The sequence below is a fragment of the Pogona vitticeps genome, chromosome 5 (assembly GCF_051106095.1).
Source record: "Pogona vitticeps strain Pit_001003342236 chromosome 5, PviZW2.1, whole genome shotgun sequence".
Classification (NCBI taxonomy): Eukaryota; Metazoa; Chordata; class Lepidosauria; order Squamata; family Agamidae; genus Pogona; species Pogona vitticeps.
The window spans coordinates 109963527-109987646 of NC_135787.1; the positions used below are offsets into that span (position 1 = coordinate 109963527).

A 24120-nucleotide genomic window follows, 5' to 3' on the forward strand; every position below is an offset into this window, starting at 1 on the left:
CCACTGGGAGAGCTAAACATGATCAGGCAACTGACTAACAGCTGGTGGTAGATGACTTTTTCCTCCCAGGAGGATAGATGCTAAGCCTTCCCTTACTCTAGCATCACAATTCTAATTGCATTTAGAGAACTCTACAACTGCTTTAACATATAAAAATCTGATTCTATGATCCCAGTTCTTCCACATCAGTTGTGGTTTGTCTTCAGGTTTCCAGGGTTCATTTCTCTGGCATTCTGCCACTAGGAATTACTGAGTGGTACATCATCAGCCAGAATCCTATTAGTGATTTATGCATGCAAAGTGAAATTGCATACATTGCAGCAGGAAATAGTTACTAGTTAAGGATGTGCCAATCACGCAACCAGGAATGCAACAAGCATTCACTACCAGCATGTTGGTGCTGTGGCGTATACAATTTCACTTATGAACGTAATATAAGTTGTCAGTAGGATTCTGCCATGTGTAAAGCAATTCTTCAGGATTTGTTACGTTGTTGGAGGTGACCTGATGGCACATAACAGAGAAGAACAAGAGGAATTAATGTACCATTGTAACAAAAATGAAGTTTGGGCATCACTTGAAGCCTGGAAGTACCTGAACATATGTACATCAGGATGATTGTCCTCTGATAGGCTCCATCACCTTAGCCTACAGGTGTACACATGTATGTTCCCATACATCTGGTAACCATGGTAGCAAACTGTTGGCCAAAAAAGCCCCCCCCCTCAATTTCCTGCACACATTCCCATGAGCATGCTTTTGACAAAAATATTCCTTTCAATTTGACAATGTAGGATGACAATTTGAGCTGTTTTGGTTTAACATTTAAGCCAGATGAAGCCACATCTGAGTCCAGTATGCTCATCTTTGGGGCTGATGGTATAGTGGTAGAAGTGGTTGCAATGGTGGCTGTTCAGATTTGCACCTGCGGCAAAGTGTCATAGGTTCTCTTCTCTGCAATCGGGGGCCGGAGGCTGACTGCACTGTCTCAGCTGAATTGGCATCTCAGTGTTGCCGCGTGTTATCAAAGCTGTCCTTGAATTACTAAAAGTGACCACTACAATCAAGACAAGAAGCTGTAGGGTCCAGAGACAGGCTCATTATAAGCTCTTCTGATGAACAGAAGACTACCTGATCCTATTATCAGCCCATTGACTGATGTGCAGTACTGTCTTTTATGATAATTATCCGTATATCAAGGATTGCACTATTCTACCTAGCTTGTTTGGGAAAATGGGGAGAATCATCTCTTGGCTATGCAAAGCCAACCTGCTCTTGCCTACTATCTGACCAGAGGTGTGGGGCTGGGTCAGTCTCAATCTCCTCCTATTGAGCTTAGCCTCAGCACATACTGTGTAACTGTGTGCGGGAGAGGTCCAGAAAGGAAGAGAGGTAGTGGCAGCAGCACCCTTATTGTGCCAACCTTTGGCTGCAGTGCCTTGGGAACTTCCAGCCACGACATGAACCAGCCACCACTGACCAGAGTTGAGGGGTGGCTGCCAAAACCAATAGTTCCATGTCATCTCTTTAAAATGCAGCAATGAGAAGGGAGTACAGTGGGGTCTCTACTTAAGAACGTCCCTACTTAAGAACAATCCAACTTAAGAACAGCTCCATTTGCTAAATTTTGCTTCTACTTGAGAACAAAAATCCAAGATAAGAACAGGAAAAAAAAACTTTCCTGCTCTTTTTTTAACCTTAGGTCATCTTAGGTTAAAAAAATGTTCTCCCCCTAGTGGTAGAGTACATATTAACCAGCTTTGCATTAGTTCCTATGGGAACTAATGCTTCAATGTACGAACGCACCTCTACATAACAAAAAAAACAGCCAGAACAGATTAATTGGTTTTCAGTCCATTGCTTCAAAATTAGCTTCGTCAGAAGTGCTTTTAACACTGTTCCCTGACCTAAGGGAAAAAAAGAGAAAAATCCCCCTCTAGTGGTAGAAGGCGGAATAGCAGCTTCCCATTAGTTTCTATGGACGGAAAAAAGCAGATACAGATTAAATGGTTTTCAATGCATTCCTATGGGAAATGCAGATTCTACATAAGAACTTTTCCACTTGAGAACCACCTTCCAATACGGATTAAGTTCTTAAGTAGAGACCCCACTGTACTCAAAGGCAATCACATCAGAAAGCTCTCTCAGTGACTGTTACAGCACAACCGCCAATAAAATCTAGTTGTGAGGGGGAAGTAGAGGATTTTGATCTAGAATTTCTGACACTGAACTTTAGCCCCCAATCCAGTGTTACAAACAGTGCAGGAGTCCTGCCACACCATAATTTTTCCCTTCTGTCTCCCAATCCTCCTCCTATCTCCCCTGTGGAAATGGCTCCCATTCCCATAGAGCTGGTTTCAGAAGTGCACAGGGATTTGGCTGCCTGCCCAGTTTCACTGATGGAAGTTTTTTTTTCAGCCCACCTCTCCCATTGGATTGAAGTATGTGAATAAATTCGTGGAGGTCCTACTCTGGTGTTATATGGAACTGAGTCGACTTAATGATCCATAGGTCCCTTCCAGCTCTGCAGTTCTAACATGATGGTGATGAGGTCTCTGTGGCAAATGAGAATGAAAGCCCTATGGGGGGGTCACGCGTTATAAACGTCACTGCTTGTTTGCTGCCACTTTCAAATCAATGGATCACGCATTATAAACACATTTTTTTGAGATCACGCATCATAAACGCCATACAATCGACCACCTGCGGCATTTATAGTTTTTGACATTTGTTCTTTTACGCCTCTTTCCAGACTTCGAGTGCTATTTCTAAATGAGAATGAACTGAAAGACTTTTTTCGGAGTGGGGGGGTGGGGAACCATGGGACGCTAAAAATCGGAACTTGGCCCTTTCTTCGGATCAAATAAAGCCGGTTGAATCCATGAGGCGGTTAAAAGGGGGGGGGAAGGCTTTTCCGGAAGAAAGGTTCTTTCTCCCCCCCACCTCGCGTTTCCTTAGGTCGTCCCGCAGGAAGGGATGGGGGGGGCTGCTCCGTCCCCTTCCGAGGGAAAGCGGAGGGAGGAGAAATCCTTCGGAAGGGCTTTCCTCGACCCTTCTCTCCGCCACCGCTCTATCTTTCCGATCTCTGTGGCTTGCGCCCCGGCGCCGGAAAAAAGCGTCACGGACCACGTGAACAGCTCCTAGCCGCGGGAGCGACGGGGACGGCCCGGCTGGCTGGCAGGAAGGCAGGCTCGGCTCGGCTCGGCTCGGGGATTCCCCGTGAGTGAGACCTTCGGACGCCGAGCGCCGGCGGATCCCGCCTCCGGGCGCCGCCCCTCCCCTCCTCCGCCAGCATGGGAAGTGAGTCGCGGGACGGGGTGGAGGAGGCTCCTGGGAGGGACGGGAGCTGGGCGTTTAACCCCTCGTTGCCCGCCTGGCTCCTCATGCTTGCACAGAGCTCCCTGGTCGCCAAGGGACCGGGTGCTTCCGCTGCTTCCACGCCGACGCTAACCGGCCCGGCTGCGACTCGGGCAGCAAAAGTCACCCCTCGCGGCCAGGCTCTCCTTCTAAGGCGCTCCAGGGATTCCAGCTTCAAAACATCCCTGTAGGGGTGGGTGCGAGGGAGATTAGGTTGAAACCGGACGGGAGCCCTCTGTCTTTGGACTCAGCTTTCATCACCTCTTATCATTGGCGCCCAGGGTGAGAGATGATGGGAATTGTAGTTCATCAACATCTGGAGAGACGCCTGTTCTTCATTCCTGATCTAAAGCCACCTAAGGAGGATGCAGTGATGTTCTTGGAGGAGGGCTGTATCCCCATTGTGTGTGTTGCCTTAGAATCAGGTTCAGCATTTAGCTTCCCATGTGGATTAGCACAGAGACGGGGAATGTGTAACTCTCCCAATACAACATTTCACGTTACCACTGGCTAACCCTAATGGCAACCTGATGGGAGTTGTAATCTAACATCATCGGGAGAGTCACACATTTCCTAGTCCTGGGTTAGCCTGTAGACAAGTCCAAGTAGAGATAATGCCCTTTCTCTGTGCATACTCAGTACCTAAAACCTGGTATATTGCCATTATCTCCAGTTCTCTGGGCCATTAGCCTTGGCAAAATTTGTGGGTTTTACTTGTCTCATATGATCACGGTGTAACAGGAATTTGAATCTGCCCAAACTCAGCACTTATTCAGATTTCCTCAGAAAAAGAGAGCTGCATGCTGTTTTTTTCACATGTGTGCTTTTGGTACTCATTTTGGTGTAATGACAGACTAGGACGTGGCCTGGAGTCTCTGCTTAGCCACGGAAACTCACTGGGAGGGATGCAATGGTAAAGCCGCTACTTAATTATCTCAGATGCAGCTTGACAACACACTTGCATTTGTTTTCAGATGGCCCTGATTGTGGCAATTTGCTTTGGAACAATGTTGATGTCAGTTTGTGTCAAGGTCAGTTTGAAACTGCCAGCATTGTCCAATCCAGACTCTTCCAGCTGTCTTAAAGTACAGCTTCCAGGACCCCTGACCATCAGCTATATTGGCTGGGGCTGATGGAGGGGAACCAGATTGGAAAAGACAGAATCATGGAATGGTAGAGATGAAATAGTTTCCAAGAGTCAAATAGTCCAGCTTCCTGCCATTGCACAACACCTGCTGTCAGGAAATTCTTTATAATATTGGTATCTTCAGAGGAAAGTAAAATGTGGAAATAGGTAAGGTTTGCTCAGGTTCAGCAGAAGTTTATTTTAAGGAATGTTAGTCCTGCCCATACTAGAAAAGTACTGAAACTTGTATCTGTTCTGACTAATAGAAAGCTTTTTGTAGAGTCAAATGTTTGCATGAATCTGTACTAACTAAATTGTCTGTGCAGAAATGCACCATTCTTGCTTCATTCTTGTTTCAGCTTGGTGCCATCTGGATATTTTGGACTCCATAATCCATATCTCTGACCATTGCCTATGCTTGCTGGGGCTTATGGAGGATGTAGTCCAAACAACCTGGAAAAGATTGGATTGCTTGTTTGTTGGCACTTTCAAATCGGTGTTTATGGAAGCACTTGGAGGTGGTGCTCATTGAATGCATAGCATGAGAGATGAAAAGGAGTTGAAGGCTATTCAGACCAGTTCTGGCAAGGCAGCTTTCCCCTAAAAATAATTTGCTTCATTTGTAGTTCCTTCTAGCTCCCCTTGTTGAGATGAAAACCCTGCACAAAATGAAATGCAAGCTGAAATGAGGATTAGGGAAATTGTGGCTTTATTGTCCTGGTGTAAAACACTGTTATATGTTCCCCAGAAAAAGTTATGCAGTACTTTGATATTGCTTGTCTGCCATCTTTTAAAAAAAGCCTAGCAACTACAAAGGTTGCTCGTGGTCTGTACCTCTGGACCTCCTTTCTTTTCACATGGTGGTAGAATTACTCACATTGTTTCAGTTGAACTTTTTTATTTTAGTTCAAGAGTTAGAGCTTCGTTTGGCCAAGTGCAGTACATCAAACTGAGCAGCATGTTCTCCTTAATGCCTTTGTACTGATCATGTTTCTTTCTAAAATGAAAATCAGCACCCAAACCTAGCACTTCTTGTACTGAACTCATTGTTTAATCGTCAAGAAGGTGAACATGTAATTATTTGGGACTATTCTGTGAAATGTCACAGGATCTAGGACTTGTGTTAATGAGATTGGTGATACATAATGGAAGGAAGCAATTTCGGCTTACAGATGTGCCGCATTTCTGATTGGCCATAATTACAGCACCGATGTAATCTTCAAGTAGATTTTCTTTTTATCAGTCGGGTCTGGATAAATGATCCGACACCAATTTTCACATACATGGTACCAGTCCTAGAAAAATCTAGTCTTACCCCTCATCCAAATCTATCTCAGAAGCTGGTTGTGTGAGGAAAAGAGAGAGGATAGGTGAAATCTAAATATGCTAATAGATAATACATCACATTCTGAGGATTCTCAGATGAAGAAAAAGCTGACCTCACTTTTTGTTCATATGGAGAGATAATTTATACAAATCACCATAGATGTGTAAACCCCAAATACTGTAATTTCATCTGGAGTGCTGATTTCAGAATGAAATCCTACAATGAATCACAGAAGTGCCATGTTGTTTAGTTGATATCTGCTTTTCAATATTCTGGGATATTGGGAATCTCATGAAAGGGTGCTGATGATCCAAGGTTTAAACTTTTGAGCCCCCAAAAACTGCAGTGGGGAAGAATTAATAATATGCCTCCCTTTTCCATTAAGTTGAATTTGGATTCTGACTGTTTGGAAGTAGGCCCTACAGAGTGGGACTTAGTTATAAGTTGATATACATAGGGTCTTATCCATGTAACGGATCATGATAATGTATTTTATTAATATGCTAGAGGGCGCTGAATGAAACAGGCAAGTATAAATACTTTGTGTAATAGTAATGATTTGCATGGTCAAGAAGACAAATCTAAAATATGTGATATAATGTATTCCCTGCCTGGTGAACAGAATTCAATTGCAAGGAACGGTACAAAATTAATTTTTATGGTTTGCACATTCCAGTAGAAAAAAAAGGTATAAAAATCTATCCTGTGCAGCCCTTTCACTGTTCATTTCTTATGGTCAAGATACACGTAAAGAATGCAAAAAACAGAACCAGAGGGACTCCTTTGGACTAAGGAAGCTGTATATAGGAATAACTTATATGTGAAATGTTAGGGCAAGCTGGTTGCAACTACTGTATTATTATTAATAGTAATAATTACATCATGTCAAGTGAGTTCTGATTTGTGACCCTTTCCCAGCTTTTTTAGGTATGTTCAGAAGTGGTTTACTGTTTTCTTCTCCTGGGGGTGCTGTGAGACTGTGAAGTTTGCCAAAGGCTATATAGGCTGGTTCTTCTCCTAGGACAGGGGTCCCCAACCCCCAGTCTGCAGTGCCGGTCTGTGGCCTTGGCTGGACCGGGCCGTGGAGACAGATCTTCTGCCCCCACATGCACCCCCCCACAGCCCCTTCGCGCATGTGTGTGAGTTTGTGTGCGCGCTCCTGGAGCAACCCCACCCCTTCGCACATGCACTGAGCATGGGGGCTGCCCCCTGCATACAGACCCCTTCCCCCCAACCGGTCCATGGTGCAAAAATGTTGGGGACCACTGCCCTAGGAGACTCAGTGGGGAATCCCCATCTCTGACTCACTCAACTATTCAGCCAGCTACAAATACTACTAGTACTTGTTACATTAATTTATCATCTTTTTTTCCAAAGAATTTAAGGAAGTCTTTCCCATTTTTATTCTCCAGAGAGAATAGGCGAGAAACAGGGCTAGTGCAAAGTCACTTTTATGGTTGAGTGGGGATAATTGAACCTGGATCTCCTTTAGTCCCATCACTCAGTTCAGTGCAAATCAGGGGAAAAGAGTCAGGCTGCTTATAGGTCAGGAAAACTTTGTTTTTAAGAAATAATACAGAAGGAATAGTGCCATAAGTCTAAAAGATGTTGGCAGAAGAACTTATCAGTATAAGTTTGGGGAAAAACACTGAGGGAATTTACAGGGATGATGCAGTGGGAAGGTGTAGGGAATAAAAATAATGTTTACGTTCATGTCAGCCAAAGAAAATATGCTAGAGGTTATTCATAAATAGTACCTTGGACCTCTGTTATTAAACTTTATATGTGTTGGTGTGCCTTCACTGTATTAGCAACAGTTAGTTAGGAATTTATTTCCATATGTATTGAGAGTAGTCATTCAATAATTCTGGATAAAGGGTTTTAATAAATTTAGTAAAATAATTAGTTATGGAGTCCAATGTGAAACAAAATTAATGTTACTCTTAATCTTTGAGGATCAGATTAAGGTGTAGCCATTTAAGGAGCTTTTTTAAAAAAAGCAACACTTTGTTTCTGATGGGAGGCAGGCAAATTACAGTCATATAATACTCATAGACTTTCTTAACTGGCATAATAACATTTGGACTGCAATATTAGGAGAATGTCTCACTAAATAATTAAAAACAATAAAAGGCAACGAGAATGTTATGGAAACATAGTGTAGTTTTTATTACATATGGAAATTGTGGCCAAAATCCTGTTAATAGCTCCAGCAACATAGCAGGCATGATGCTTCTGCAGCACCAGGTTGCAACTAATTAAAGAGCCTCTACTTTTATTTTACGGTTAGTGTAACTTGCTTGCAATGAGATGAAGTTGCACTCAGCCCAAATTCAAAGCAGGAAAATTTAAATTAAAGACATTCTGCCGCTGCTGGTGATACTGTTCCTGCTGCACTGGCAATGCTGTGCAACAGGATTTTGGCCAGTCACTTATAGCTTCCTGAAACACAGATTGCTATAGAAATTTTGTGGACTGTGTTGGATATAGGCAAAATCTATGCCAGCCAATCCTTCTGCATAGTTATGCTGGTGTAATTTTTGAAGGAGAATTGCTTCAAGTTCCAAAATCACCCTGGACATTGCATGTTGTGTATCCAGTGGTGCAACTTGATACAAGTAGGGTAGAGTGGGCGGCATATAAATAAAATAAAATAAAATAAAAATAAAAAATAAAATAAAGTATACCCAGAAGATAAATGTGAGGCCCCCAAATTGGAGGCCTTAGTGGGAGTGCCGTCGCTCTCGAAGAGAACCCTTCACACGCAAACATCCCCACCTCCGTCCCCAACGCGTCAGGAAGAGAAAGGCGTGGAGACCCCAGATTGGGAGCAAGAGGTCGCCGAACCCCTTACCTTGGATAAGGGGATAGATACGGGAGATTTGGAGGCGACTATGAAAGGGTTAACCCTTGCCCCGGAACCCGGGGGATCTTTGGCGGGAAGATGGAGGGAGGAGATTGAGGCAGCGGCGGGAGATATAAGAGGGAAGCCGGCGGAGATACGGGGGGGGATGGGAGTGGATCTGGATGGAGGATCCCTGGACCCATAAGTGGGAGCAGGTCCGTGTCCCCCATGAAGAGGCAGAGAAACGCCGTCAGCTTGGGCTAAAGCCTCGTCCTTCGTACTGGGGCGAGACGGAGGCCAAGGAGTGGAGGAGGAAGCTCCGGGAAGAAAGGGAAGCAGTAGCCCGAGAGCTAGAAAGGAAAAAACAATGGCATATAGCCGAATTGAGGAAGTTGGGGGGTTACCCGGCCCCTGGGGAGTCGAAGGAGGAGACGGGTCGTCTTGGGGTGAGTGGAGTGGGGATGAAGAGACTTTACCGTTGATTTCTCTGGACGAAGATTTGGACCCTGGGCAGGGAACTGTGCCGTTGTTAACAGGACCTTGGAACCCAGAGACGACAAATCCTTTTATAAACAGTTTATGGACCCCGTTAAAGCTGAGCAATATGTTACAAGAATCTTTGAACCCCTTTTTAGGGGTGAACCCTGTTGGAGTTGATGTTGCAATAAATACTGAACCATTTGATTTACCTCAACCGACTCGTCCTTTATTTGAAGAACCGACAGCCCCAAAAACTGAACCCTCACAATAAAGTCACTGCTTTTGTTGTTTCGACTTATACACCTTATATACCACCCCATATTCCTAGAGCAGTCTCTGTGGTTTATAACACTGGTTCTTAACCTTGGGTTACTCAGGAGTTTTGGACTGCAACTCCCAGAAGCTTTCACCACCAACTGTGCTGGCTGGGGTTTCTGGGAGTTGCAGTTCAAAAACATACGAGTAACAAAGGTTAAGAACCACTGGTTTATAACATAACTAATTATGCAAACAATGCCTCTCAGCAAGTTGGGTATTCATTTTACTGACCAGAAGGATGAAATCTTCTAGTGCATTTTATTGCATTTTAAATGGACATTTGGAAAAGCAACTAATAAATAAAAGACCAAAGTTCAAAATGAAATTTGTGTGTCATTTGCACACACAGAGCCAGTGTAGTATAGCCATAGAATACTAAACTAGAGCAAGTACTCTGTAGTCTGCAGGATATATAATACCAAACACCAGAAACTGCGCCATGACTCTTAACAGATACATACCCTTGGATGGTGACACGCGTGAATCTGGGTGTGCCGATCAGAGGTGATATGTCAGAGGATTTCTGGCATGTTTTTTAAATGTTTTTTTTCACATGCATTTAGGACATTTAAGCTTATGTCAATGGTGGTTTCTTAACTTGAGGCAATTTGCTTCTGAATTTTATGCCAGGATAATTATGGAGGGTTTTGGCCATTATCTTTAAATTACTTAAAGTACCATCATTGTTGTTCTCCTGCTTAATTTTTAAAAAGCTGTTGCTAACAATGTAATTCATTTGTCCTTTACTGAACAACCATTTTTTTAAAAAAAACTTACAGTTTTCAATAAAAAAAACGAATGCTTAAAAATCTGTGCTTTTTTTCTTATGTGAGACACCTGGTTTCTGGAGAGAGAGCAAGAGTGCCTATATATATAAAAATAGATAAATTGATTTTCCTCCTTGTGTCTTTTTCCCCCAACAGTCAAATTTCTAGAAGTTATTAAGCCCTTCTGTGCTGTTTTACCAGAGATCCAGAAGCCTGAAAGAAAAGTGAGTGCTCATCTTTGGGTCCTTTTTGCTGGTGCAAGGCTACTTGAGTGCATTTTGATCAGGCAGGAGTTTTGTGTGCATTTATTTGGAAATGCATTCTAGTAACACAGTGATGTTTACTTACAAGTAAACATGCATAGGCCCATGCCATGTCTACTTTGCTGAGAATATTCAGAGTATTTAGGAATTCTTGGCTTGCGAATACAGTTTGAAAAACGTTGGCATCATCCATTCTTAGAGCTGGAAAATATACTTTTGAGAAGAATTAATGTAATGGCATCTAAATGGCATCCATACTTGGGGAGTTATAGAATGACTTCCTTGGTGTTAGTACATCATCTTATCACTACTCCCTTGTGAGTTGTTTCAACATGTCATATTTATTATTTTCTAAAGTTATCTTCCAAGCTCTACACATTCAAACATAGCACTGTTATGACACGGTGTACAATAGTTTGAAGATGCATTTTATATTCTTCAAAAGAGAAATATCAGAAATAGAAAACCACAGCCTTCAATGGCTATTCTTTATTAAATGCTGGCATGTTCAGGTTTGCACTTGTTGCTATGGTTTGCTGGAGTGGACAAAGTGAGGCTCATGGGCTGTATACCACCCTGTGTTTATTTTATCCACCCTCCAGTGCAAAAATATTGTCATAAATAAAAAAGGGCTTTCCTCAAGGTTTTTTGGTTTAAGTTCAAAATGGGATGCAATACCTTTCAAAATTGTAGAACCCAGGCTACTTACTCTCTCTCTCTCTCTCTCTCTCTCTCTCTCTCTCTCTCTCTCTCTCTCTCTATCTCTATATATCTATATCTATCTATATACAGTATCGATATAGATATAGATCTATATATATCTATATATCTATATCTATATCTATCTATATCTATGTCTATATACTGTACTGTATACTGTATATATCTATATATCTATAGCTATATATCTATATCTATCTATCTATATATCTATGTCTATATATATATATATATCTATATATCTATATACTGTATATTCTTACTGCTAGGCCTAATTTGTTAGGTGGTGGAGGAAAGAACTCTACACAGAGAGGGGAGAGAGAGAAGCCACCACAGTTACCTACCTCTGGTCAGGCAATATGAGGCACAGTCCAGCAATCTTTGTTAGCAGCTGTGGACACAGTCCTGCATGTACCACAGAGTCCCATTGGATTTAGTGAAGTTTACTGTTGAGTTGTAATGTTTAAAATTACCGTGCATAGATCACTGCAACAAAAGCATTTAATTTTACTTCTGATAAAGTGCAGGTTTATGTGTAGGTTGCTACACCGTGTGCCACTGTTGCCCAGAAAAATATTATCCAAATGGGCTCCAAGTGCTGTAGTATTGTTCTCACTGTGCCATTTGTTATATATCTTTGTATATTCTTATTTATTCTTTATTAAAATATTTTTGTTGATCATTTTACTTATGGACTTACCTTTTCCCTCATCAAAAAATCCATGACAGCTAGGAAAGTGATATGGAAAGAAAAGTGAATTGTTTTTATTTAAGAATTATTATTTTGAGAACAGCTTTCTTCCCACATCAGTGTTTAATAATGGAAAAATGATTATTTGTGCTATGGTTTGACCCTCTTTTTTTTCATTGTGATTTATAGATTCAATTTCGAGAAAAAGTTTTGTGGACAGCTATCACTCTCTTCATTTTTTTAGTATGCTGCCAGGTAAATGTGGGCCTAAATGTAACATCTATGAATTGCTGGGGACGTAAGAAGTGTTGTAATGGAACAGATGTGTCCAGATGTTAACTACACTTGAGCTGTGATACAGAAACCTGATATGAACAACTAGTTAGAAAATTTTAGTTTATTTCAACAAAGGATTATTACACTGGTTTTAAAATAGTTTAGAGCTTTAAACATCCTTGGTATTTAAGAATACAACCCTATACAGTGGTGCCTCACACAACGATGTTAATTGGTTCAAAAAAAAAACGTTCTGTGAAACATCATTCTGTGAAACACCATTTCCCACAGGAATGCATTGAAAACTGGTTAATCCGTTCCAATTGGAACGGATTGCCGTCCTTAAGCGAAAATCCCCATAGGAAACATCGTTGAGGGAAATGTGGTTCCCCAATTGAAATGCATTGAAGCCGACTCAATGCATTTGAATGGGTTTGCGAAGTCCCTTTTCGCTCCTGTAAAAGTGTCTTAAACTGTTTGAAACCTGTTTTAAATGCTTGCAATCGTTAGCCCACCTCCTGAAACCTATGCAAACTTAATTTGGTGTTGTTCTGAGTCGTCGTTAATTTTTGGTGATTTTTTGTTTTCTCCATTGAAAGCCATTGGACGGACCGTCCAATGGCTTTCAATGGAGAAAACAAAAAATCACCAAAAATTAACGACGACTCAGAACAACACCAAATTAAGTTTGCATAGGGTTCATGAGGTTTGCTAACGATTGCAAGCATTTAAAACAGGTTTCAAACAGTTTAAGACACTTTTACAGGAGCGAAAAAGGGACATCGTTAAGTGAAATTCCCCCATAGAGAACATCGTTAAACGATCGGGGAAATTCCTCAAAGAAACCCATCGCTGTGTGAATTCGTCGTTGTATGAAGCAATCGTGCGAGGCACCACTGTATAATTTGAGAGTAAGTTATTTTGAACCAAGTAGGATTTATATTGTATCCATGAGTAGACATCGATGGGACACCCATGGTTTCCAGCTTATGCCAGCTGCCCTGCATTCTAGTCTGACTGAGCAAAAAAGCTGACTATAGCAATTTGGTGGCCTTCATCTGAAATTGCATTCCTGTTATTGGGGAAATGGTGCCGTATTGCATACAGTGGACCCTCGACTTACAGACAGCTCGATTTAGACTTTTCGAGTAACAGACTTCTCTGGCCGCAGAATTTAGGTTCAGCTTGCAGCCGGAGAATCGACCTACAGACCAAAAAAAAAGCAAAATGGAACAAAAACGGCCGGTTACGGATTAATCGGTTTTCAATGCATTGTAGGTCAATGGAGACTCGACCTACAGACTTTTTGACCTGCAGCCACTGTTCCAATATGGATTAATTCCATAAGCAGAGGGTCCACTGCAAATCTATGTTTAAGAAATGGCCATCATTCTTCTGACTTCTGTAAATCTTGCAGATTCCATTGTTTGGAATAATGTCATCAGACTCTGCAGATCCTTTCTACTGGATGAGAGTCATCCTTGCATCAAACAGAGGTCAGTGCTTCAGTTACTTTCTTTTCTGTGCCCTTGATTAACTTGATCCTGGTTGCTATAAGATCAGACTTTGGGATGAGATAGGCAATTGGGAAGTCTTGTGAAACTTCAGCCTCCAATAGTCGTCAGTACCGATAAATTAAAAAGGTCAAAATCCTATTTGGGTACATGATCACAGAAGGGCAGTTGCACACACTTAGGTTATCCTTTGTGTGGCTTGCTGCAAACTGGTTGCAAAATTCGGCATGCAAACAGTCACATACTTGATCATTTAAGGAGCAGCCCACCAGAAGGGGAAAGACTTTGTGCGTTTTCTCTTGTGTGCATGTTTTTTCCTTGGTAGGATTCTGGCCAAAGTGGTTTTAGGGCTTGGAAAGTGCCTCTGGAATTACAAGGTAGAGGTAGGTATCTGAATAGGTAAATTATGATACCAGGGATATACTACAGTTAAGTACATGGCCAAGTATATTTAGAAACTGTAGATTGTCTCAGTAGATTTGGAAATGGATATGTTGAAATCGTTAAGAAATGTTGGTTAAGAACTGTTTGTAGCAGTTTTGAACCACTGTTAAAAGTTGTGTTTTTCCTACTTCCTTCTTTACAGGCACTTTAATGGAGTTGGGGATTTCTCCCATTGTGACATCTGGGTTAATTATGCAGCTGCTGGCTGGAGCCAAGATCATCGAAGTTGGTGATACACCGAAAGATAGAGCCCTGTTCAACGGTGCACAGAAGTGTGAGCATTGATTTGTATGCCATAATGGAATTTTCTTTTCTTCATAATGTACTGTCTAGCAGTATTTGGGCCCATTTGATCATATAAACAGAAAGAGTTTTCCTTTAATTTTGTTTACAGTGTTTGGAATGATTATCACTATTGGGCAAGCTATTGTGTATGTCATGACTGGGATGTATGGAGATCCGGCAGAAATGGGGGCTGGAATTTGTCTCTTGATCATAATCCAGGTATGCCTTTAAATACCTTTTATGCATAGTTATTGTGGCTGAAATCCTGTTACTTAGTATAGTAAGTCACAACTGAAGTAGGCCCTTTGAGTCAGTGGGGATTTGGTGAGTCAACTTCTTCATAAGTTCCATTGATTCAAATGGCCCTATTCTAGTGGTAATTTACTTTAGCATAATGTTGCAACTAGAGTAGACCCATCTGAATAAAAAAGAAGTTGACTCACTAAATCCCCAATGAGGAAATTCTAAAGGCACAACTACAAACAATTCCAACTAGGAAAAAAAGGTTGGAGACAGTCAAAAAGGTCAGCATGGCTTCACAAAAAAAGGACACATATAGGAAATGGAAAGAAGGGCAGGCGACAAAGGAAGAGTACAGGCAAACGCAGACAAAGTACTGCATGATATTCTGGTTAGCAAACGAACTAGGTATTGGCTGGATAGAACCAATTGTCAAGTGGATACACAGTTGGTTACAGAATCATACTCAGAGGGTGATGATTAATGGCTCCTTCTCAAACTGGAAAGAGGTAATATGTGGGGTACCCTAGGGCTCAGTCCTGGGCCCAGTGCTTTTCAACATTTTTATTAATGACCTAGATTGGGATGCAGGGAATGCTAATCCGATTTGTGGATGACATAAAATTGGGTGGAATAGCTAATACTCCTGAAGACAGAAACAAAATTCGAAATGATATAGATAGCTTTGAGCACTGCACTGAAAACAAGAGAATGAAATTCAGAACTGCTCTTAGGAAAAAGAAAACAAACACACAGTTACAAGATGAGGGATACTTGGCTCAGCAATACTACGAGTGAGAAGGATCTTAGAGTCTTCGTAGATCGCAAGCTGAATATGAGCCAACAGTGTGATGTGGCTACAAAAAAAGCAAATGCTATTTTAGGCTGCATTAGCTGAAATATAGTCTCCAAATCCCGTGAGGTACTGGTTCCCCTCTCTTCAGCACTGGTTAGGACTCGCCTTGATTATTGTGTCCAGTTCTGGACACCACATTTTCAGAAGGATGCTGACAAATTGGAACAAGTTCAGAGAAGGGCAACAAGGATGATCTGGGGGCTGGAAACCAAGCCCTATGAGGAAAGATTGAAAGAACTGGGCATGTTTAGCCTTGAGAAAAGTAGACTGAAGGGAGATATGATAGCACTTTACAGATACTTGAAAGACTGTCATACAGAAGAGGGACAGGATCTGTTCTAGATCATCACAGAGTGCAGGATACGCAACAGTGGGCTCAAATTACAGGAAGCCAGATTTCAGTTGAATATGAGGAAAAACTTTGTAACTGTTAGAGTAGTATGGCAATAGAACCGATTACCTCAAAAGGTGGTGAGTGCTCCAACACTGGAATATTCAAGAGAAATTTAGGAAAAAACCGCCTGGTAGATATCTTTTGATTTGTATTCCTGCATTGGGTAGGGGGTTGTACTCGATGACCCTTCCAAGTCCATTATTCTATGATTCTGTCAATGTTGCTTAACATAGTAAGTCACATCTAGAGTATATAGCCATTTGATTCACCAAATTTCCACTGATTCAATGAGCCTGCTTTACTCATGATTTACCTATGCTTGCAACAGGATTTCAACCATTGTTTTAAAATTAGTGAAGAGTGAGTTTATATAGCTTCTCTGCATGTACTCTTTTGTTTTTAATGCTACAGAAAACAAGTCAAGAGATCTGAATGCTGGAAAAGTAAGATAAAAGATCAAAAGTGTAATTATACCTACTTTTTGATGACCTGTGGAAATGTTTCATACAGACATCTTTAGTTACAATAAAGCAAAGCAGAAATGAAAAGAAATAAATTGCTTTTTTGAGAGAAAATTAGATCTTGAATGCTTTCTTCATCTATCAGTAACTATATTCCCCTAAGAAGTGTAAGGGGAACAAAGTATCTTATTCCTGATAATGGCGATTTCCCCATTCATTGTGCTTTCAACTGCTCAAAATCTGCTAAAACATCTCATCAGTGGGATAAACTTTCTATGTTGAGGACTGTAATGTAAAAATTGATTGTTCCAGAGTCTGTTAAGAGTGGCTGTAAGGGCTGAAGAAGGCAGTTCCATTTTATATTTAATAGCAGGCATGTCCCATATTTGAGCAAAATCTGGTGGTTGTTTTTTAAATTAGAAATTCCAAAAAGTTATGGACCCTTTGGATTTTCCCCCCTCCCACAGTTGTTTGTTGCTGGCTTAATAGTGCTGTTGTTGGATGAGCTGCTACAGAAAGGTTATGGCTTGGGGTCTGGGATTTCTCTCTTTATTGCCACCAACATCTGCGAAACCATTGTCTGGAAAGCCTTTAGTCCAACTACCATCAACACTGGCAGAGGTATAGTACATTTTTATAGCTGATGCTTTGAATGGGTAAATATTTGTCTAAGCTATTTTGTGTTGGGTCAATATAGGGCTAAATCCAGTTGTTAGTCCCAAACAGCGTGTACCCATTGAATCAATGGAACTTTGATATAGCAACGCTTATATAAGTTCTGTTGATTCCTCTGGATCTAAGCTAGTTGGGACTAGCCACTGGATTCAGTCTGCAGCAAAAGACTATGGCTGCAGAAACTGTCAAGCTGCTAAAGCTGCCTCTAAATGTGGACTTGGCATAGGTTCAGAATAAAGGGTGCAGTGTTTCACTCACCTTTTTAAAATGTCATGATGCTAGAATAGATATTTTGTAACCAGTGGCAGCAAACTTTTCTGAGTTCCCTCTCACACTTTTATTTCCCATAACCTAAGGGTAAGGAGGTAATAGAATGTGTTGTTGACAAAAATTTGCTGGGGATCTTGGTAGAACCAGGCAGATCATGTCACTGTTCAGAAGACTTGCCTCACTGCAGGAGGCCCTGACTGCACAAACACCTCCTGCAGCCACGTAACATGGCCATTGTCATCATGCCATATTGGGTCAGGACCTCTGTGCATGTATGGTATAGCCTGTTGAATGGGTAGAACCGCCACTCACACATTCTGGAAGTCCAGACAAAAAAGTGAGAAGGTACCTGGAACCATTTACTGCATCTGTTGTTATTTTTGTTGTAGTACCGTCCCTAATGGAAATACTGTGGCACAGTTGCTGTTCACTGCTGTGATAGAATTCACCATATACTTCTGACATCTCAATATCTGCTGTGTCAAAAGTGTGCTGTGTCAAATTTATTATGGTACAGAACTGTTAACTTTATTTATTTTAGCCTCTCAAGCTTCACCTGGCAGAGTCGGGGTCCACCTCTAGAGAAGCAATGCCTATTTTATGCTGAGGGGTTAGCATCTAGCATAATTTTTAAAACTCAAAGGTGCAATCCTATCATCTATTATGTGTAGGTAAGTCCCATTGGCCTCAGTGAGAATCATACATGAATAATTAGCATAGGATTAGAGCTCATTTTCCTTATAGCCTTTCATCTTAGCCAGTTTCCAGTCTCTGATTTTATAAAAATTGCCTTGAATGTTTTTTTCTCTGCTACTGTGCCACACTATTTCCCTCTCTGCCTTTCTGTGTTTTTCTGGAATACGCACACAAGCTTCCCCCAATTCCTAAGGAGGCGGTTTGGTTGATTAGATTGGAGGAATGATTCACTCTTCTGCCCCAAAATGTTTTCTTCTATTGTGCATTAAAAATTATCTGTGCTGTGTGGATTCTCCATCCACTCTGGGTTTCAGAGGAAGTCCCCTGCGCATCCCTGTTTGGATGAGGCCACTTCCCTACCATTTCACTGTTTTGAGTATACAGTGGTGCCTCGCATAACGATGTTAATTGGTTCCATTAAAAACATCATGTGAAAACATCGTTAAGCGAAACACCATTTCCCATAGGAATGCATTGAAAACCGGTTAATCTGTTCCAGTAGGAGCCTATTCAATACATTTCAATGGTGAAAAAAATTCACCAAAAATTCAAAAAGACTCAGAACGAAGCCAAATTACTTTAACGAAGGTTTTATTAGGTGCACTAACGATTCCAAGCATTTTAAACATTTTTTAAACATTTTAGAATATTTTTAAAACAGCGAAAACAGGGCTGTCAAAAAAAACGTTAAGCGAAACAGGGGACCTAAAACTGTCATTGTTAAGTGAAGCAAGATCCCAAACATCGTTATGCGAAAATCCCCCATAGGAAACATCATTAGGTGAGGCGGCAAAATTTCCAGCAAAGGCCATCGTTATGCGAATTCATCGTTGAGCGAGGCACTCGTTAAGCGAGGCACCACTGTATCTCCTGAGGAGGTTGGAAGTTAACTCAGACAAGGGGCTTTTGCACAGAAACTTGTGTGTGTTGGTAATTCTCCAGTCCAGCTGTTTCTGAATGATTCATTATCATCCATTGCTGAGCTGCAGCAGAATTATCTATTGCACTTAGAGGCTGATTAGGAGGAGGCAGGGCCAATGCAGAGATAATTTAACTAACTTGCATGATACTAGTGTTTCTCTTGAGACACATACATTGTAAGTTACTACTTTGGACAAGATTCTTTACATGATCATACCCCAGTTGATTAAGCTGAGATATGAATGAGCATGGTAAAGCAATATTTCACATCTTCCATTATAAGACTAGAAACTGACTTCAACTCTGTAGTCTTTTAATATCTGTGTAGACATTCAATACAGTTTAATTAATCTTCTATTCTTTAAAGGAGTCTTTTCATTGGCTTATTTCTTGTGTGCCATTCTGCTTCCTTCTCATATTCAAGCTGAGTGAACTTATTATGAAGTAGATTCTTTGTACACTTCAGAGCAGTAAGGTTTATCCTTTTTTGGTCTTGGTGCTTAACAGGAACTGAGTTTGAGGGTGCAGTCATTGCACTGTTCCATCTTTTGGCTACACGAACTGACAAAGTCCGGGCTTTGCGGGAAGCCTTCTATCGCCAGAATTTGCCTAATCTTATGAATCTGATTGCCACAGTATTTGTGTTTGCTGTTGTCATATATTTTCAGGTAGGAGAAATATATAATGTACATTTTACTACTTTTGTAAACTGCAGAAGAAACTGAAATCTAAATGTTCTCAACGATCCACAAATATCTCACTCTCTACTAGGATTTTTGCTGTAACCTTCTCAGTGGGACTACAGTAGAGCAGGTTGTTTTATTGTGTTTTGATTTAGCAATTAAATTTGGTACTGGAAACGAGGCTCATACTTCCAGATAACATCATGGCAGTACAAGGAGACCTGTATACTGAATATTTTCAATTGTACAGCTGCTATACACTTGAATATTTATGTTGTCCTTTGCTCTGCAACGATACTGCCAATAATAATAATGATTTGACAAAAAAAGTTACACTCTGATGTGTTAAGGGGTTTGGACTACGTTGTTATTTGGGGGTGTGTGTTATGGTCCAAAATCCCAAGCCATTTAAAAATTGTTTTTTATATGAAAGCATTTCTTATTTTTGTAAAATGAAATGATATCTTCTTTCCATCTCACTCCTTTAGGGATTCCGGGTTGATCTCCCAATCAAGTCTGCGCGATACCGTGGACAGTACAGTAGCTATCCTATCAAACTTTTCTATACCTCCAACATTCCCATCATACTTCAGTCGGCCTTAGTCTCCAACCTCTATGTTATTTCTCAAATGTTGTCAGTGCGGTTTAGTGGCAACTTCCTAGTAAACTTACTTGGCCAATGGGCAGTAAGTATTCCATTGTTCTGAACCAAAACCTTTACAAGGAGCTATGTTTCAGCTTTCAGTCTTGAAAAGGCATAAATGCTTCTGTGTTTACTGTCCTCCTGTACAGGATGTTAGTGGTGGTGGTCCAGCCCGCTCCTATCCTGTTGGAGGCCTCTGTTATTACCTCTCTCCCCCGGAATCCATGGGTGCTATCTTTGAAGATCCTGTCCATGTGATTGTTTATATTATATTTATGTTGGGATCTTGTGCATTTTTCTCCAAGACATGGATTGAGGTTTCTGGTTCATCTGCAAAAGATGTAGGTGTTTTTTTGTAACTGTTCTCCTGTCTTACGCTTTACCCAAGACAACCTTCTAATTATCAGTTTGTTATGAAAAACATGACAGCCATCTGACCCACATGTGTTCCTGCAGGTTGCCAAGCAACTCAAAGAACAGCAAATGGTGATGAGAGGCCACAGGGATACATCCATGGTTCACGAATTAAACAGGTAAGAAGACTGCAGGCATCTTAAATTATTTTCTTCCTTGCCATATTCACATATTTGCAAGAAGTATTCTCATCTGAATCTGGTACTCTCTGGAAAGTGATGCAGGCTGTTCTGTATTTAGAAGTTCCTAAAATCTTTTCCCTTGCTGTCAGAGCTGGCCAAGATATTTAGCTGCTTAAGGCAGAGCAGTAAATGGCACCAGCCCCTAAGCCACTGATGTCAAAGAGCAAATCAAACCAAATTGTTCTGGTACATAAGGTAGAAAATCCTACAAGCATCTCTCTCCCTCCTTGGTAACAACATAAAAGCAAATTACTTAATAAATAATGATATAATAACTAAAATAAGAATCACCATCCATATGACACCAAACCTTGCTGCCCGAGGCAGCTGCCTCAGCCTACCATGTTCTCTGTATAGTTCACACGTCTATTAATTGAGTTAGTGTTACACTTGAGTGTAGCCAAACATTACCAGATCTGCTCAGCTTAATGTTACTCTCCAGGGTCCTTTGGATTGCAAAAGACAAGGTCTGTGAACAGAATGTGAAACTCTTCCTTGCTCTTGCTCACAAAGCCTTTTCTGCAAGATCATGATAACACTATCAAAATCAGTTTTGAAAGTACGCTTCATTTATTTCATGCTTTAAGAGCAAAAGATACAGACTGCTGGTATGGAGAAAGGGGCTGTCCATCTTGACTTTAACAATGACAAAGATACAAGAGGCTAGCTGAATCAGATCAAGAGACCAGGGTTCCTCTTGTAGCAGTGACAAATGTGAAGTGCATGCAGATTAATTTCTAAAAGTTGTCATGTCTTCTTCCTCTCCCCTCTATTATTCTCAGAACAGATATGAGTTGCTACCTAAAACTATCAATTTAAATAAACTTGCTAGGCAATAAGATCACAGAACTCTGTGGTTCTTGTTTCTGAGGCAGACATTGAAGTTTGGGTGAATTTGGAAGCAGAGCACAAAAGGATCCCACCTCTTGTCCAGTTTCTCTTCCAGTGGCTGTTGTAGCTGTGGCAGGAATGGGGAGTTTGTTGCCCTCTGTAGAGGTTCTGACCTGCAGCTCCTGTCAAGCCCACCCAGTGATGGGGATGGCAATCTAAAAACATCTGCAAGGCAAAAGATTCCCTGTTCTGCCAGGCTACTGCTAAGAAATGTTGAGCTTTGGAGTGGAAGCAATTCAGGCAAGGGTGTTAACGACTCTGAAAATCATTGCTTCTTGTCAGCCTTACTATCAAGCAGCAACTCTTCTGTGGTTAAATGTCTGATGAGTTACATACAGTGATGAATGACAGAAGAGGGCAGGCTACATTAAAACTCATGTTCTTTTTGTTTAGGTATATCCCTACAGCGGCTGCATTTGGAGGCTTGTGCATAGGAGCCCTCTCCGTCTTGGCTGATTTCCTGGGAGCCATTGGCTCAGGCACTGGCATTCTGCTTGCGGTCACCATCATTTACCAGTATTTTGAGATATTTGTCAAAGAACAGGCAGAGGTTGGAGGAGTGGGTGCTTTATTTTTCTAAATAGCGAAATGTTATGTTGAACTGTATTTGGACACCAGGTGACCTTTTAGTCCAATATTGCCATTTTTTTTCCTTTCAAGTGCTGTGTGCCCCATTTTTCATGATGGGCATTGCACAATGCCTGCCTGCAGCTTCAGTACCAGCTGCCTTAAGAATCAAAGTTTACATTGTCTTGGTCAAAGAATACAAAACTCTCTCTAGTGTTGCCTGTAATGCTGGAAACCAGCACATCTACCTTCCTCTTCGAACACTACCGTGGAGATGGCCAGATGGTGCCCATTTTTGCTGCTGAAAACTTTTGCACATTACATTATGAGATTTAAGCATAAGCGCACCCTGCGGCAAGAGAAAACTCTCTGAGCTTATTAAAACTAAAGACACAATATCCCCCCCAAATCTATATTTTAAGTCAATTTTATATGGTTTATAAATAAATAGGATCTCTCTATCCCCTATCCCTTAGTGTATCCTCATTAGCCAATGCCTAGAGGTGTTATTTTCTCTGTCCCAGGCACCAAAGACAAGAGAGCAGAAGAGCATTTTAACCTTTTTGCTTCCTGAATATGGTCTGTGGAGGTATGTGGTCAGGATAGGCTAAATGTTCCTGTTGGAGACTATTGCCTGGGGCAGCTTGCAAAGCACTCTCTTGCGCATTACAGATCACGTTTTATTAGTCCATTTGTTTCTTCTGAGGGCAGGGAGCGGGGGTATCTGCTTCTGAAACTTCATCACCACTTTCTTCTTCTGAATCAGAAAAAGGAAAGGCAGAGACCTTAAAGCAATGTCATTAGTGAAAGGGAGAAACAAGCAAATCATGTTGGAAAATAACCACCCTATCTTGTGCTTCTCTTGGTGGCAATGTAACCAGTGCAAACATTAGACAATAAACTTATTTAATTAAAATATCGCTGCAACTTGACTTACTGAGAATTCTTTAATTAGACTTCCCCATTGAATATTAAAGGGCTTGATCTGGATATGGTGTCACAGAAGTAGAAAAACCCTGCAATGTTCTCTTCAAAACTAAGTGTATACTCTATGTGCAGTCTGTTTACAAGTAGAATTGTATTTCTGCTATGCAATTTCCTTTTGGAAGAAGACACATTGGGCAAGGTACACATTGTTTATGAGAAGAATCACATTTCCAGCCTTCTGGAAGTTGCATATCTGCCTTGTTTTAAAGGGGAAAAATTCATCACCCTTGCACTGGCAGACTTAGAGGTGCAGCAGGAATACCTGGGGGATGTGGTGGTTTACAAACAGCTAGAGGTGGTGCACACAGCTTTCCTCACTGATTTTTACAAGAGCCCCTAAAATAGGCCCATATTGCAATTGCACTTACTTTGTGTCAGAAGCATCACCTTGCAATTAATAAATATAGCAGACAAATTTTGCACCATAACTGGCAACATCAACAGCATTTCAGGTCGCTAATGTCAAATCTCTCATGGTACACCTATCAGAGGTGTGAACTGCCGGTTATCTGACTTGCAAAGGACTTAAGAGTACAAAAGCCTATTTTCATAGGTTCACTTTGGTTCTGCAACTTCATTCTGTAGCTCATTAAGTGACATCCATGTAACCCAGTTTTCTGTGTGACTAGGGGTAGTTTTTCCTGGGATTTGCAGTTAATAAGCAGAGGCTAAAGAAGAACTACTGCCTCATCCTCACTAGTGGTTTATGGGTTTGAGTTCTCAAGCCTTATTCCTATTGGGTAGAGACTGTTCTTCAATGACTCTTCCTTTGGTGATGCATTTTGATCTCTTTGCTATCCTGCAACCCAAGTAAAGTTCTTGCTGTC

The 24120-nt window shown here is 41.2% G+C and overlaps 1 protein-coding gene across 2 annotated transcripts; it reads left to right on the forward strand.

The window, feature by feature from the left end:
• Positions 1 to 3156: 3156 nt before the first annotated feature.
• On the forward strand, positions 3157 to 23222 carry SEC61A2 (SEC61 translocon subunit alpha 2). Of its 2 annotated transcripts, none has more exons than XM_020797803.3 (12): positions 3157 to 3300; positions 10377 to 10444; positions 12084 to 12149; positions 13588 to 13666; positions 14271 to 14402; positions 14523 to 14632; positions 16832 to 16985; positions 19434 to 19594; positions 20098 to 20295; positions 20402 to 20593; positions 20709 to 20785; positions 22133 to 23222. In XM_020797803.3, the coding sequence occupies exons 1-12, from the start codon at positions 3294 to 3296 to the stop codon at positions 22317 to 22319; spliced, it is 1431 nt and encodes a 476-aa protein (XP_020653462.1). In that variant the 5' UTR covers positions 3157 to 3293; the 3' UTR covers positions 22320 to 23222. The 2 variants fall into 2 exon arrangements, with proteins under 2 accessions (XP_020653462.1, XP_072856866.1); XM_073000765.2 differs by lacking the exon at positions 3157 to 3300 and adding an exon at positions 4139 to 4651.
• Positions 23223 to 24120: the final 898 nt, after the last annotated feature.